This window comes from Clinocottus analis, unplaced genomic scaffold, assembly GCF_023055335.1.
Source record: "Clinocottus analis isolate CAN_PGR_092001 unplaced genomic scaffold, fCliAna1.0.p SCAF_1, whole genome shotgun sequence".
Taxonomy (NCBI): Eukaryota; Metazoa; Chordata; class Actinopteri; order Perciformes; family Cottidae; genus Clinocottus; species Clinocottus analis.
In genome coordinates, this window is record NW_027175820.1 from 4,488,907 (window position 1) to 4,505,457 (window position 16,551).

The window sequence follows — 16,551 nt, forward strand, 5'->3', positions numbered from 1 at the left end:
GAGGCAGACGACAGGCTCGTTCGTTAGAGCTGCTTCCCGCCTGCCGACAGCTTTCAGCTGTCTTCAAAGTATTACCAGGAAGTTACGGAATAAAATACTTCCTGTTAGTTCCGCTATGTAGTCTACTTGTAGTTTTCAGTTCACGTTTGAATTTATTATATATATATATACATATATATATATATATTCATGTAGAAATGTGTGTCGCTGCATCCTTTCTTGTTTTTATGTCTGCTTGTGAAGTACATTACTACTGGTTTTGATATGTGTTATATAAATACGATTTTGTATTATAAACCACACAAAATATGTTTTTAGATTAAACCTGAGACTAATAGTCAACAATCGAGCATTAAGTATTACAACTACACATAAAATAAGGATTTTCTACAACACGTGGCGAGAGCCAGGCGTTTCCCATCATGCACTGGGCCAGTCAGGCGGTGGAGAGCTGCTGCAGCGCCTGCTTGTGAAATCGACGGCCGCCTTGCTCTCGTGAGAGTATCGTTGACCACGTGTGCATGACGTCAGAGCAAGGCGGGAGCAAGTCAGACACAAATCCAACCGGCATGCATTGCGCGTCGATCGCCGGCGATGGATTCTGCGCAGAACTGGCTCATCTCGAACGAGCCTAATCACAAACACATACGAAGGCAGGAAGTGAAGGGAACACAAGAGGCAGGCTAATTCAAAATGAAACAAGATTGAAACTAAATCTAAATCAACAGCGTGAACAACTTACAGGCAACCTGAGTCTGGGGCCCCCAACTAAAAGGGCCCCAAACAGCTGTAGATTTATTATGATGTTAAGATGTGATATTTTATTATGTAGCCTATTGCACCCTGAGAAGAAAGACCCAAATAGCACTTAAGAAATATGCAAATTAACACGTATACATTCCCTTGAAAGATAAATGTATATGTAGAAGTTTCAGATTTGGCTCTTAAAATATATAATCCTTAAAATGCATTGTTATCCATTAAATTGTCAAGCTTTGTACTAGAATTGAAAGCTCCACCGGAAAAAGAACATGTCACTCTGCATTTGAAGTAGTTGATCGCAGCACTTTTACTTTGCAGTTTTACTATTAGTAGTTGATAGTTTAACCACAGGGATAAGTTTTGGGTAGGCCTACTTTCTGCATTTCCCCCTGCCAATACCAACAATCCCATTAAGAGAACAACACGATGGAGCCTCGAAGCCCCGCCCCCGCACGCTGAACAGAGCCCTGTTTGCTTGTTTATTCAAAGTTTGATATTGTCTGCAGCAAATCCAACAAAAGCACCCCCTTGGGTCCCCGGCAATAAGCTACAGCCGCCAAATGTAGCGTCGATCGAACGATATGCGAAGGACAAACCCACGGACAGACAGAGACGCTTTGCTATATACAGGTAGATGGTGTAAACACTCACACTTGAGGGAAATCAAAGGGGATCAATTTTAGTGTCCATATTTTTCCTAAGTGATAAAAACACACACACAGACGAACACACATCTCAGTATCACTAGATTTTCAGACTCTAAAACATGACACAGGATCTTCTCTGTGTTCGGGTACAATCAAAAGAGCATGAATGGATAAACGCTCGCAAAGCAACAGAACACAACAGGGCATTTTAAGGGCAGGTCCTCTGGGCATGTGCAGGCCAATTAGCAGCCATTGTAAAAGACTCCCTCTCTCACTCCCGCCACCTCGCTGTTATCTCGTGTTTCATGGCAGCAGCCATTGTTCCTGTCTCCAAAGTCCCAGTTCCCTCTCTCTCTCTCTGTCTAGAGCTCTCACATCTATCACCACCATGAATAATCAAGAGGAGCTCATCAGCCTTCATCACCTCTATTCTACCGTGGACTAATATCCGCTTCGGCTCGTACATTTCTCCGTCGGATTCATAAAAAAACACATAACGGGGGAGACGTCATCGCGTCGCCAAAAAACAGCATTGTTTGCCGACTTTCCAATTTTGAACCATTTCAGTGAAAAAGGATTTATGAATTCAAACAGGAAGGGAGATAACGCAGTGTTTCAACTGACGGGGGGAAAATAATACATTTGCTGGAAGTTTGTGAAGTTCTGAATTAAAAAAAGCAGAAATGCATATTTCTAATTCAAGTCACTGAAGTGATTAGTTTTCTTTATTTGTTCACACAATGAAGGCATCATGGAAGAAAACATATACAATCATAGAGCTTAATAGACATGTTCATGGGTGGAGAAAAGCCAAAGGGGCTTATACAAAGTCCTCCTCAATACATAGAACATCAATTTAATTATAACGTGACAGTGCAAGTTTCATATCAGTGACACAAATAGAGAGGCTTTCCAAAACTCTAGCTTCTCCTCTCCCCTGCCACCTTTCTCCACTAACCCAAATCTCTGGTTTTGTCATAAATCAGTTCCTGGTTTCAGTCGACGGTGAATGGTATAATGGCAATAAATTTAATGTTGGTTCAATTATTAATCGCACATTACATTATGTAAAAGAAAACTCGGACACTGGTGAGTCAATGACCTGCAAAACAATTGCAAGGTATTGTAATTTTTTTTTTTTTAAATATAATGAGTAAAAAGTAAACTTTTTTGGCTGGATTTATTTACAACCGTTTATGATATCACCATGGCAAAACATGAGACAAAACATCACAGGCCGCAACTTTAAAAGCAGCCACTCCTTTTCAGTTGCTGATTAATTATGGCCCACAGGATAAGGAGGGTTACCTGGGACAAGGCCAGTTTAAACTGATGTGACATGACAAATGTGTTGGAAATAGACCCACTAACCATCAGAAAATGTGCAAAAAGGACATGTTCAATTTATGAGATACCAATAAATCTGGTCATTTTTAATAAAACAAAAGATTTGACAAGTTTTGAGTTCAAGTGGATTGCAGAGTTTGTACATCATTACTCTCAGCTGGAAAAGCAAATTTTATTTTTCTCCATGAGAAATGATACAAATGTACAATATACCTTATCTTCAATGTAGATTACTGTTATTCCGACTATCTTTTTTTCTGGTTGATTATGTTGTAATTTTCATTTCCTGGTTGACAAAATGCTAAATTCAGCTGCCAGACTCCCAAGCAAATCAATCAGATATCGTATTATGTCCATAATTCATTATAAAATGCTTGAATATTAGTTTGCTTGAATTATTCCATTGATTTATCCTATTGTAATATTCTTTGTCGTCCATCTGTTTTCATGCCCGCTGTTAATTTTGAAAGTGTCTTTTGTTGCAAATTATATGTAAAATGAATGTGTCTCCAACATTTCATGGCACTTGTTACGGAAATGAACAAAATCCAACGATGGCTCCAGATGAAAAGTAAAGAGCTCACCAAAGACCTCAGCATTCCTTTAGCAGGATCTGTACTCACTCTGTGTACCAAAACACCAATAAACTGCATTCAAGAAAGCATTAAAATAAGCAATTGTACACAGAGCAGCTCATCGAGGGGATCCAAAATACGATAGTCGTACTGAAGACCGTGGGCCTGTTTCAACTCCTTCTCTATCGCCCTCATTCAGCCTGGGTTTGCGCCGCTGGTGCCGTTGGAAAGCTTAATGACACTTCAATCTTACTCTGATGAGAGGCAGATACTAACCGGCATCTGCCAGACTGAAGATTGGCCAAAAATGGGAACTTCAATAGAGTACTTAGAGTTACCCTTTCCCAAAGCACAGGAGGACTTGGAGTCTTTTCAATGGGAAACAAAGCCAAACGGTGAGGAGTGGTTCCACGAAACAACTGTGAACTAAACAACAGGATAGCATGTTCAGACTAGAAGCACAAGTCCCTTTGAATTCCTCATTTGTTTTGAATAAAACCACCTACACAGTATTTGCATTCGTAGGTTTGCTACGAAGGAGCAAAGACAGTAGCCAAATACATGTATATGTATGTTTGTTATCCAGCTCTTGCATGTATTTAATATCTGTTATCTTCATTTAAATGTCTAATCTGCACGCTGCACAGTGTATACATATATTGATAGCTACTGACAACTAATGTACATTTCCTTGTTTGTGTGTGAGTGTGTGTGTGTGTGTGTGTGTGTTTGTGTGTGTGTGTGTGTGTGTGAGTCAACAGTTTTGATGAAAAAAAGTTTTGGGCTCAAAAGGATTGGCTTTAAAGTTTATTGTAAGGTGGTGTGATGTGGGATGAAAACAAAGAGTCAGATAGATGCGTTGGTATCAGTGGACAGCGATACGGTATGTCGATAAAACATGTGATGTTGTTTGGAAAGGAGGATTTCTCAATGATGTTCGACATGACAGCATTACTGTGATCACAGTTTTTAAACTGCGATTTTAAAGTAAACAGCTGGCGGGGGGTGATGCGAAAAGCCCCAAAACAGCGTGCCATCAAACCGAGCAGTGGAGGCTTAATAGGTCATAACACAGCCTTGAACGGAGCTTAAATGTGGAGCACCGAGGACTCTGTGGACGCCATCCAAAAAACACTGTCGATGTGCAAAGAGAGGAGACGTCGACAGGTCATGTTTACTGACATGGCTGGGGCTGCAGGTGTAATTTGCATGTTGAAGTTTTCTCCTGCAGCCCCGCCCACGTCATTAAAAATTCAAGATAAAAGATTAGACCTGATTAGAGTTCAATGTTGTTGTTACTGCACACAGTGAGTGCCAGTGCAACAAAAATGCAGTTTAGCATCAAAACCAGATGGTGCAAAGTGTATGTTTAAAGATGAATGAATGTCCTGAATGAGCAATTAACCAGCGGGGGGAGTGAAGTATAAACACAAACACACACACACACACATGCACACACACACACACACACACACACGCACCCACACACACACACACACACACACACACACACACACACACACACACACACACACACACACACACACACACAATGATACAATGTAGTGGAGGAAAACGCAAGTACAAAAAGAAAACATTGTTGCTTACTTTTTCATTTTACCAGGTGCTTTATCTAACAGCTGGTGTTACTTTTCAGTTTGAAATACAAAGGTTACAATAAAATATGATCTCTGTTACAGATTTAACTACACAAGAGCGTGTACTAAAGCTGTTAAAAGCTCCACTTCAAGCAACTACAACATTTGAGGAACTGCTTTTTAACTATTACAGTAACACTGACATGTTGGTATTCTGCATATTGAGGCTACAGGGTCACCTCACTTTCAATAGGCTTTAAGATTAATATGTTTTTTCATACTAAACTTTTGATTTGTTAAAGCATAGTGTGGTCTGCACTTTGGTTTATTTGTCTCAAGGACCTTCTGACAGACTGAGCTTTTTATAACCTAAACATTATTTTTTCTCTACACTTAACCAAGTAGGTTTGTAACTTAATCCCTTAAATTAACCTGGGACGTTATCTGGCTGAGAAAGCTTATTTACATGCTTCACCATTAAAGTATATTATCACAACAAGACGTTTATGCCCGTGTGCACGGACAGAACCAGTACTCATACTACATTTCCTTAAAATTAAAATAATATCATTCCGAGGAGTAAAACAGTTTGAGAAAGACAGGCTTGTTGGCAAAGTGTCACATCCCGGATGCTGTATTGGACGTCGCATGTTGATGACGTAGTAATAACCGCGGCAGCAGGAACATTAGCTGTTTTTTTAGTTTTGTGACTGTGGTAGTTGTGTTGTTACCGCCGACTGACTTCACGACGTGAGTACGGAGAGAAGTTATGTTCTTCGTGTCGTGTTTACTCGTCTTTCTAGAGGTCAGCGTGTCTTTGTCACAACGCGACGCGTTCGCAAACTAGTTAAATAAACCTATTTAAAAAAGTTAAGTCTTGAGTTATTGCTGAAGGCAAGTTAGCTACAGCTGCTGCAGACGACGCAACGGGAGCACAATGTATTTTTGTAAAGCCCAAAATCATAATCTATATAAATTATAAAGTGCCTTTGTCAATCTGTACACATACGACATCCTCTGTCCCAGGATCTCGGATCAGGGTTTCTCCCCCCAAAAAAAACTTTTTTTACGGGGAGAGAAAAAGGGAAGAAACTGTGGAGAGAGACTAGATGTAATGTGACTACATTCAATTCAAAGTTCAAGGTTTTTATTTTGCCATTTGTGCCCAGACCAATACACACATTAAAATTTGTTGTGCACGGTTCTCTGAGTCAACATTTTTGTAAATAAAAACATACTATAATAAGAAAGCAGTGTATGTAATGGAAGCCACACAGAAGTTAACATGTTCTCCGTCAGTCAACGACACAAGCTACACACGTTATATTTATTGCCTTGTGTGCCTGGTGATGATTTGTTTACTAATGAATCAGTTATGCAAGTTTTAGTTTTCTAGCCCAGCATCAAGACCACAGCTGGAGATGTTGCTGATAAACCCACCACTTGAAAACAGAGGCAATTGATTACCATTTAATTATATGACCTCTTTTTTTGCAATGCAAATTTGCACATTTCAGTCTTTAGTGTCGCAGCGTTTCTCATCCAATATTACCTGTGCTTGACATGTACACAATTCCAGAGAACAGATGAATAACAGAGTTAGTTTTTTTTCTTAAGTGGAAACTGCCTTCAGTTACAAACTGATTACGAACTAAAACATCTCACCGTGTGTTGTCCTTTGGTCAACGACAGCCCCGCAGGTTCTATTATAGCCAGGTATTTTATTCACAGGTACCCTGCCAGTAAGTCTTGTTAAGCATCTTCAACACCTGTAATTTCAACTGTTTGGGGTTAAACCTGGAACTATGCACTTATTGTGTGTATGTGAATGTCACGTGACCCATATGGTGTTTGTCTACAAAACAATGTAGAACATCACGGTTTTAAAAGGGAAAAAGTAGCAGCAAGTTGACTGTTTGTTGAGGTGAATGTTGTATAAATGTACTAATGTATGACTATTTTATTGGCCTGAGTTTGTTATTCAAGCTGACTGCAGATACATTTGCTGATAAACACAGAACTTGAACCAGAGCGCTGCTTCATTAAATATAATGACCTAATGTGTTTTGTTGCAATAACAATTTGCATACTTAGTATCGCTCTTTCCTGTTTCGTGTACTGACACGTCCTGTATTCTGGAGCAGGAAACAAACTTTTGTAAATTATGTCCAAGAATCCCAGGCTGTCGTCAGGAAAGAAGTCCTAAATCCAATGAGTTATAAAAGACAAGATTTAATAGAAAGTGGTGATAAATGTAGCAGATACAATACTTAATCAAGACCCTCTAAGTCTCCGCCGAAACCACAGACCGCAAGCAGTTAATGTCTAAGAACAAAGAGAGCCTGTGACTAGCTCTGCGCCTATAATAATCCAGTCGCTAGGCTTAAGGCCACCATTGGTCAGTCTTGCTAATTTCACACCTGAAACATTTCCCTCACTTGTAGTTGCCTTAATGCTGTGTTCAGTGGCGGGGTTATCTTCAGCCGTTTACCAAAACAAAGTTCCAAAAAACAAAGTTCCGGTCATCAAAAATGAATCCGCGCACCAAAGTTCCACTTCCGAAATCCAGGAAGTTGGTCCGCTCCCTGACCAACAGCTTGCGCCACAGTTACACAATTCTAACACATGCAGACTATTTAAAAAATCAATTCACTCCTGAATTATTATACAGTAATAAAAAAACATACAGTGACCTTATGCATACAGTTACATATCTTTCATAATAATATCCCTTATTAATTATTGCATTCCTCATATATTTTAATATATACATTAAATATTTCTTTATTATACATGTGCAAGTCCAACTTTGACAAACTAAACTATTACAATTCTACCAAACCCAACACTAGTTGTGTAAAGCATCCTCCACAAGTCATGAAGAGTGGCTTCTTAGTAGAACTGTGCTTCTTAGATCTAGTTGCCTGGGTCTGTTGCATCCTATGTTATTGTAAAGTATGTATAGTATAATATAAATGCTTCCAACAGCCCAATGTGACTTGTTCTGTCCACCGAGTATTTGAAACGATTAACATGTTCAAAATCGTACAGATGAAAGATTTAATGTGGTTAAATTAATAAATAATGTGTAATTATCTGCAAGACTGTTAACTAGCTTTCCTGCTGCCCGTTTCAACACAGAGGTCATGGAACACTCATGTCACACCAAAACAAAGCACTAAATGAGAGGGGGAAAAAAAGCTTCTTAAAATGTTTTTCATTCGATTATGACAGTTAATGCATACATATGTAGAAGTGTCTGGTATTTTCACTTTGCTTCCTTTTTTAAAAATCTTGCTAAGTCAGTTTTTACTGTTGAAACCGGCTCATCAAGACATAATGAACCGTTGACTTCGTGACCTCATTTGCCCGTTTTCCACATTTCCACATGTTGCTATCTGTCGTAGGCAATTCTACACTGTTATTTACTGCTATCTTATTGCTAAAAATCGTGTAGGCAAAAACAAATGCTATAGCTTTAAGGGTTTTCCATTGTGTAATCTTCTGTATTTATACAAATACAAATCAATAGTGGCATCTAAGATTTTTGAGCAGCGCTGCCTATCTGCCCTTCCATCAAAGGAAACCGTGGCCTCTCCCTAGCAGACGTGTGGGAGGACAAGGAGGGAGAGGAATTGTAAATCAGTTTTCTCTTATTCTTCCCTGCGTTTTCGAATGTGATCTCACCAAGGAATAAATCAAAAATAAGGACGTACAACGCTGATGGAATGCTGTCATTGTGACTCAACGTCTGTCTCGCGTGACTCTAAAATCAACGCCACGGCAACCGTCTCAAACGCATCTTCTTTTGACATTGTGAATTGTCTCTTCATGTGGTCAATGTTTTTTCCTCCCGCAGGAGATGTCGTCTTTGTGCGGCCCCAGCAACAGCTGCCAAGACGCGGATCAAGAGGCCGCAGAGAAGCAGGTAAGCGTGACTCGACACGCGCTTTGAAAACACATTTGTATGAAAGGATGCTTTGGAGACGCACCCGAACTACCAACGTGAGAAATGTTTTTCAGTAGCAGTAATTATAAGCATGCATTGGTTACACTGAATAATAATATTAGATTACAATCCACTTTATTGTCTTTGCAGGGATTATAAGTACTGAGATAACAAAATACACATCAGCATCTAACTAGAAGTGCACAAAGCATTGAAGGCACAAAGTAATGGAAATAAGAATGTAGAGAATAAAAAGTAATATATAGAATATAAAGAGTAGGGAGTGATTGAACACGCTACGATATATATATATATATATATATATATATATATATATATATATATATATATATATATATATATATATATATACACACATACACAGACACTGCTAATATATTCAGCATGCTCAATGTGAGATAAATACGGCAAAATACAATCGGCTGGCAAAATATCAAGTGAACGATAAGTGGCATGGGAATATACACAGAATGATAATGAATATGCTGTACACAATATAATGTATATATTTATATAAATATAAATCGATAAAGCAATGAATATTGATGCCAGACCAGAGGAGGTAAAAGTACATTTTCAACCTTGCTGAATTTCGTGGTCTAACATGTTTGGCTCGAGTCGTCGCCTCAGACTTTAAGATTCTGTAACAAAGATGATCCCAACGGCGCACCTGTAAAGTCAAGGCTATACCAGCCTCGCCGTCACGTTTGCTCAAACCGCAACACAGCACGGACAGTGGTGTGTGTAAAAATGCGTATCGTATGGACAGTAGTTGGAGTAGCTATTGGCATGCGAGGGCATTTATAAGACAGGTAAGTGTATCTCCAGTAGTGTGGCGGGAGGAAAGTATCGCTGCGATCGATGCAGAGTTCACTCAGGTGACGGCTGAGTGGGAAGAAGCTGTTCCCGAGCCCGCTGGTTCAGGAACAGAGTCCTGTTGCGCCTCCCGCAGGGGTGAAGGGCAAATGTCCCTGCCGGATTGCCGCTCGTCCTCCGCAGACACCGCTTGCGCTGGACGAGCCTCTGAGACGGAGCAGTCACCCGTCTACACTGTAAGAGAATGCTCACATTGTTTTAAGGCCGTCTCGCAAATACTTCCTGACTTCCTCACCCTGTTTCTGGCACACAGCCTTCAAGCCCATTAATAAGTAGCTAGTGCATTTGTTCAGGACTATTTTCAGCTGTGGATTAATACACACATGGAGCTCAAGTGAGGATTGAGTCCAAAGTGTGTGTGTGTGTGTGTGTGTGTGTATGTGTGTGCGTGCGTGTGCGTGTGTGTTATTTTAGAAATATGGTCCTTGTATTTGGACAATCATGACGCTGTGGCACAGAGGAATACTCTGACTATAAAGGCAATGAAGGAATGATTTATTGTTGTTTTTGATCTTTTCAATGGAATATATGGAATATGACTATAAGGAAACTATACAATATTACAAAGTGTTTCCTGAAATTCACAGTTGTTATCCGTTATACTGAGTAACAGCTTTCTGTTTTCACTACAGGGACTCGGTGCTTTTTCGACTATGCAATCTACATAGTTATTTATTTTTACATTTAGGCATGTGCATATGTTGTTCAATTACTTATTTTTGTATGCTGATTCGAGGTGGAGGCAGAATAAGTCTCTGAACACGTTAGCTAACGCTGGCAAGAAAGTCATTTTTCTTTAATGTCTGTCAGAATGGAGGCGGGGCTTTGCCTCTGGTCACCAGCTGTCACCCATGTAGCATAAAAGCATGGTGGAACAAGCAAAGTCGCTAGCTAACTAGCCAAACGCTAAGCTAACACTTTCTCTCATCGTCGTTTCAGCGATATTGTAACTCAGAGCCTCTCATGGCGGTGTTTTATCTAAAACGTATGCAACATTGATTCTGGCACCCAACATTGCTGTAAAAGGGCCCCTTTTACCCTGTTGAGTTGAGATGACTTAACTGACAGTTGTGTGTCCGTTACAGGAGAAGGAGCATCCTCGCATCCTCATCCCGGAGTTGTGTCGACTCTTCTACCAGCTGGGATGGGTGACGGGGACGGGCGGAGGCATCAGTCTCCGACGAGGGTTCGTCACAATCATTTTCTCAAAACTATTCAAAAAAGAAATGCCCGCATTTCATTTCAAAATAGTTTTTTTCTGTTTGCTTATCTTTGACAATCTTGCCCCCCCCCCCCCCACACTCTCCTCAAAAAAAGAAATCTTTTTGTAAAAGTGCTGCGAGGCTGATGTGAGGTTAGTACCATCTGTTTTGACAGTGTGTGCAAATCTCGGGTGAAGACAGAAGGCCACAGTTCCACCATAAAGGAGCAGAATTCAAACTGAAGGCTCTGACAGGCTATTACAAACATCTTTGAACTCTGTTGTTTTTGGATGGCAGCTACAAAGGAAGCGCCGCCCATCAGCAAATCCCTGTTTTGAAATGGGAACATTTATTTAAGCCAACAAGGGAACTTGATGAAACCTCTAGATTCACTAACTGCCACTCCACGTATGCTGGTGTGTCTCGCTCGCATAGAAGAACTCTTAAAGGATCGTCAGCGGAATTTCCTTTCTTTGTTGAATGATTATACCTTTTAGATTTCGATAGATAATATGCACTTGTGCGCTCCGAGTATCATACCGTACCTTTTTTATACAGACATTTGAAGTCCCACTTTGTGGCCCTAACAGCATACACGTATTATATTAAATGAGAACTATTTAGATTTATTCATTATGTGTCCATGTGTACGCCGTTTATAAATTGGTGCTTTAATTGTTCAGCGTAGGAAGCTAAAAGCCTCGAACACACAGCATTCACTTATTCTGAATAAAAGAAAGTAGGTAAATGGAAATGCATTACGCAATCTAAACAAGCAGCAGTGTCACTTTACAGAAGTCTGTGTGTTTGTATTTCCTGTGAGTGCCGGTCTCACAGAATTTAAGGTTTAAAGTGTTCTTTTTCTCCACAGTTGCTTTGGTTTTGACTCAGAAAAGACTCGGAGCCTAAGGCGCCCTCGGCCAAACCTTGCACATCCAAAATCAATAGGATCCTCCTTTATTTGCTGTGTTTGTTGCTCAGTAAAGAAGAGCACAATAGCCTTTTCTTCTCCCCTCTACATTCTATGAGGAAATCTCAAGGCTCTCACCGTTTAAGCCGAGATATGACCATGAAAGATTTTGTGGGGGATGAAATGACGCTGTGTGTTTTACACGGAGAAAAAAAAAAGTTATGAAATCGGCTCCTTTTCAGGCTCTTTTTTTTTTTACTTTTTATTTTCCATTGTTGTTTTTTTGTGGTCAAGGCTGTAGAATTAAAAAAAAAGAAAAAAAAAAAGCATTTCAAATATATAGAACAACAACGGACGAAGATAAATCATTCTAGATAACAACTTAAGAAACACTGCCCAGGAAAAATGGACGACCGGGAAAGCTTTAGTGAACCTTTCTAAAAGATGTCGCAGTGGTCGTTGAGTTTCCTGAAAGTAAAAGTCACAATAACACGAGTAGAGTCCTGTTATTTGTACGCCCCGCAAGGCCACGATGCTCCATTATGTTATGACAAATTACCGCCACTTCAAGAACGACTTCATTGTCCTCGCCCTTCTCCCTCGATGTATAAATACATACCGTGTTGTTTGTCGTGTGACTCACAGACAGCAGATCTACATTGCACCATCGGGCGTCCAGAAAGAGAGAATACAGGTACGTGGCGTTCTCACCGCAGTGCGAAAACGTCGCTGTGCTCAGTACAAATGATCCGATTTGAGCAGCATTGTATTTCTGTGTTTGACACTTTTTTTTCTTCTTTTTTTTTTTTCTGTTACGCAGCCAGACGACATGTTTGTGTGCGACGTGGAAGAGAGAGACATCAGCTGTCCACCCGCCTGGAAGAACTTAAGGAGGAGCCAGTGCACGCCGCTTTTCATGAACGCCTATAGGATGAGAGGTGAGTCACCGACGCATCCGTATGCACGGCAGCAAAGCCCACCGCCGCTCGCACTCAGTCAGCGAGAGAACTCGTAACCTGCTTACCACCAATCGTCCTCATAATTACTTCCATATCATCGTTTGTTTTTCCTGAGTCAGAGTTCAGTTCATCGTTGACCGCAGCACAAAGACTCAGATAGAAAGAGATGCCGGTTACTGAACGCTCAGAGTATCTTTTTAAAGTATGTTTGCCACGGAGAGAAAATAGTAAAATCAATAACTGACTCAAACTCTTCTTTCTCCTGGTCTTCCAACTGTACGTTACACACATTCTCAAAAGGACGAGGTTCCTGACATCCTTTTCATCGGAAGATGAAGGTCTTGTTATGTGAACGCTGTGGTTTGTGGAACGATTGCTTTTTGACCAGATTCTGAAAAGCATATCGAGCTTCATAAAGAAGCAGTCCAAGGTTCCAGTCACAAGATACAGTTGTTGAACAAATATGTTGTAATTTCTTTTGAATGAAATACTATTGGAAAAAAAAAAGACATCCCCTCTATCCTGGAAGCGTATTCAGTTTGCGTCTGTCACAGATCATCTAAATTGCATCAAATGTATTTCAGAGCTTAGTGCACCTTGATGTTTCACCATCTGTGGGTGGTTGCATGCTTTGTCTTGTCTTGTTGCAATTATCATTTTGAGAAAGATGTTCACAACACTCAAAAATCAAAAATCTGCCTTTCCTCTGCTAAAATACAGGGGCACAGGCAGTCATACACACCCACTCCAAGGCTGCTGTCATGGCAACACTGCTGTATCCTGGCAAAGAGTTCAGGATAACACACCAGGAGATGATCAAGGGGATCCGTAAAGGCACCTCAGGCACCAACTATCGGTATGTAATCAAGATGCTGCGATTAATGAAGCCCACAGACGTTCCGAGCACTTTCGTCTCCGAAGCGGCCTCTTTGTAAATCGCCGTAGAAATCGGAGCCGTGAACCTGCCGTGCGTTCGGCCAAAATCGCCATTTTGAATCGAAAGATATCGAAGAAAGAGAGAGCGAGAGAGAGGGGGGGGGGGGGGGGGGGTTGTAGTGAAAACATTTTAGGTTTGTAACTTCTTGATGTTCTCCACACCATTTTCCTGAAAATGATTTCAACCGTCTCAGTCAGTGTAAACCAGAACATTTCAAAATAATTATCCTTTTATTCTGTTATTGCAATCTCTCCTGGTTACTTTTATAAAAAGACACAATTTAAATGATTAGGAAATACCCGCTTGTACGTCTTTATTAAATTGTATATTGTATGCTCTTTACAGCTAGCAGTAGGATAAATTATTCTCCAATATATGTATTATATATTGCTGTGAAAACAACCCCTTCAAACATATATTTATGTAGGTTTCCTGCCAAAACCTACATTTTACAAGATGACATTCGACCACATCGTGAGACCGTAAAATTGAGCTTCGCCCACAGCGAACTACAAATCTTTACAGAACAGAGCTTAAAATGCAACCTCCATTAGCATTAGCTGTTAGCTTCGTTACATGTGACTGTACGTAACTAATAATAGCAGAGACTGCTCTGTGTCCTACCCCATGTGTCCTATATTGAAGCCCCGCTAAAGTCGGAGATCCAAAAAAAAGAAAGCCAATAGTTAAGGGACATGAGCATCCGGATCAGATCCTGATGAACGGGTTGCACTGCCTCTAGATGGTACCGTCGTGTAGAGCGTTTTTGAATGGTTGTAGGATTAGAAAGACCTTTTCACCATGGCCTTCATTGGGTTAGAGCCAATCTTTGTCCCTCAAATGAGTCACATGAAGAAAGCACCTTTATAGTCCTCCTACGGCTTCTAGGAAAGAGATAAATGATGTTTATCAACAGCTCTTTTTTGGCCGTGATTTCTTTTCTCAAGAAATGTGCCCCGTCTTGCCCAACCTTTCACAATAAACCTGATATAACAAGCTGAGACATAGAATAAAAAGTAGTTTTTCACACATCACCGGCCTTGTTGTTGCAATCTTTCATTTGTTTGTTTCCTTCTTCCCCATACTCAGTAAAGGTCAAAGTAGGAGCAACTTATTAACAACTTATTAACAAACCCAACGATGTGAGTGTGTGCTCGCTCCCATGCAGGCAGCTAATAATAAAAAAAAACAGGAGGAATATGTTGTCAGAGGTTTAAATGCTTCTTTTCTGGCTGGAGCTTAGAAGGATTAAAAGTAAAAAGGGTGTCAGGTGACGACTTCAACTCGCTTGTTTTGTTCAACTGACCGTCCAAAGATGTACAAGTGAGGAAAAAACAGCAGATCTTCACAATTTCAGAAGCTGTAATCAGGAAATGTTCATTTGTGTGTCCGTCCGCAGATACGACGAGAGCCTGGTCGTGCCCATCATCGAAAACACGCCAGAGGAGAGGGACTTGAAAGACCGGATGGCTCGGGCTATGGAGGAATACCCAGATTCGTGCGCCGTCCTCGTCCGCCGACACGGCGTCTACGTCTGGGGGGAGTCGTGGGAGAAGGCCAAGACCATGTGAGCACCTCCCTCCCGTCGCTATCGACCTCTTTCACCTCGCTTCATGACTCAGAATACGGAAGGCATATTTGTATTGAGGGCATGTTACTGAAGAAAATAGTTTTTCTCCTGCAAAACACTCATGAACCCTGCCGCTTTCCCGTAGGTGTGAATGCTACGACTACCTGTTTGACATCGCCGTGGAGATGAAGCGGTGTGGACTGGACCCGTCAGCCAGCCCAACAGAAGAAAGGGGAATAGTTTGACATTCACCGGTGCCTTTCGGTTTTTATTTTTTTTATTTTTTAAAGAGACGTGCTGCAGAAAGGTCACCGGCGTTCGATCGGGAGAGCGCGTTTGTAATCATTTTGTCTTTCACGCCGAGCCTGCTTCAAATTTGATGAAATTTGATGGTGAGGGCAGATCCAGGGTCGGAGGAGATTGGAATGCCTGTGATCCGTAAGCACCTGGAGACGCGCTTAAAAAACCCTAAAAAACACTTCTTGAATGAGCAGCCGGCAAATCAAGACACCTCGGAGGGGTTCGAATGCTCTCCTACTCAAGGTCTTGTGCATCTCAGTGGAGTCCAACTGCTTTTTGCTTCAATCAATAAAAGAAGAATGGAACGCAAATTGTAAATCGCAGAAGTTATTTATTTATATATTCTCTTTCTATCCTGTGACTGCAGCAGGCTTGAAGCAGGTTGTGTCCAGAAGTCCGTTCTAGTTTTAGTGATTCCGAATGTTTCTTTAAGCGACAAATCAGTTCAGAATTTTTTGAAGCCACATTTCAATTTCAAAGAAATATAAGAAACAAATACCGTTTTTTTGTGTGTTTTTTTCCCCACACTGCACACAAGTGACTGTGGTCATCTTGCCAAACCCCTCTCGGTGGGGCTGTGTTGTGTAAAAAAGGACCCTCGCTGGGTCCACGGGCATCCCGGGCTCTCCAGGAGAGCGCGCTCGGCGCAGGGATCCGGCGTCCCAACGCAGCACGCCTCCAGTCGTCTGCATACTCATTCCTCATGAAAGCCGGAGTTGTTGTTCTGTTAACAAGCTCCCTCTGCTGCCGCCATCCCTTTCCTCCACCACTACTCTCTCAAAACAGTGTGCTGTCAAATATGCTGCAGGCTTATTTGAATCTTAAAAACGGAGGAAAAAAAACAGGAGTCTTTTGTGCTGCGCTAGCGTTGCCAAGAATCCTCATCCTCTGATTAATG

At 41.0% G+C, this 16,551-nt stretch overlaps 1 protein-coding gene across 1 annotated transcript; it reads left to right on the forward strand.

The window, feature by feature from the left end:
* Nucleotides 1-5,581: 5,581 nt before the first annotated feature.
* Nucleotides 5,582-15,964, forward strand: apip (APAF1 interacting protein). The gene is made up of 8 exons (XM_068573410.1): nucleotides 5,582-5,679; nucleotides 8,789-8,857; nucleotides 10,861-10,961; nucleotides 12,533-12,581; nucleotides 12,708-12,825; nucleotides 13,567-13,702; nucleotides 15,183-15,350; nucleotides 15,499-15,964. The coding sequence occupies exons 2-8, from the start codon at nucleotides 8,792-8,794 to the stop codon at nucleotides 15,596-15,598; spliced, it is 738 nt and encodes a 245-aa protein (XP_068429511.1). The 5' UTR covers nucleotides 5,582-5,679; nucleotides 8,789-8,791; the 3' UTR covers nucleotides 15,599-15,964.
* The last annotated feature ends 587 nt before the right edge of the window (nucleotides 15,965-16,551 follow it).

Excerpts from the sequence above, each read along its gene's own strand:
- apip (XM_068573410.1), top strand. The coding sequence starts at position 8,792 with ATGTCGTCTTTGTGCGGCCCCAGCAACAGCTGCCAAGACGCGGATCAA. Across the intron at positions 10,962-12,532 it reads GGCATCAGTCTCCGACGAGG|ACAGCAGATCTACATTGCAC; the intron begins GTTCGTCACAAT and ends TGTGACTCACAG. Across the intron at positions 13,703-15,182 it reads ACCTCAGGCACCAACTATCG|ATACGACGAGAGCCTGGTCG; the intron begins GTATGTAATCAA and ends GTCCGTCCGCAG.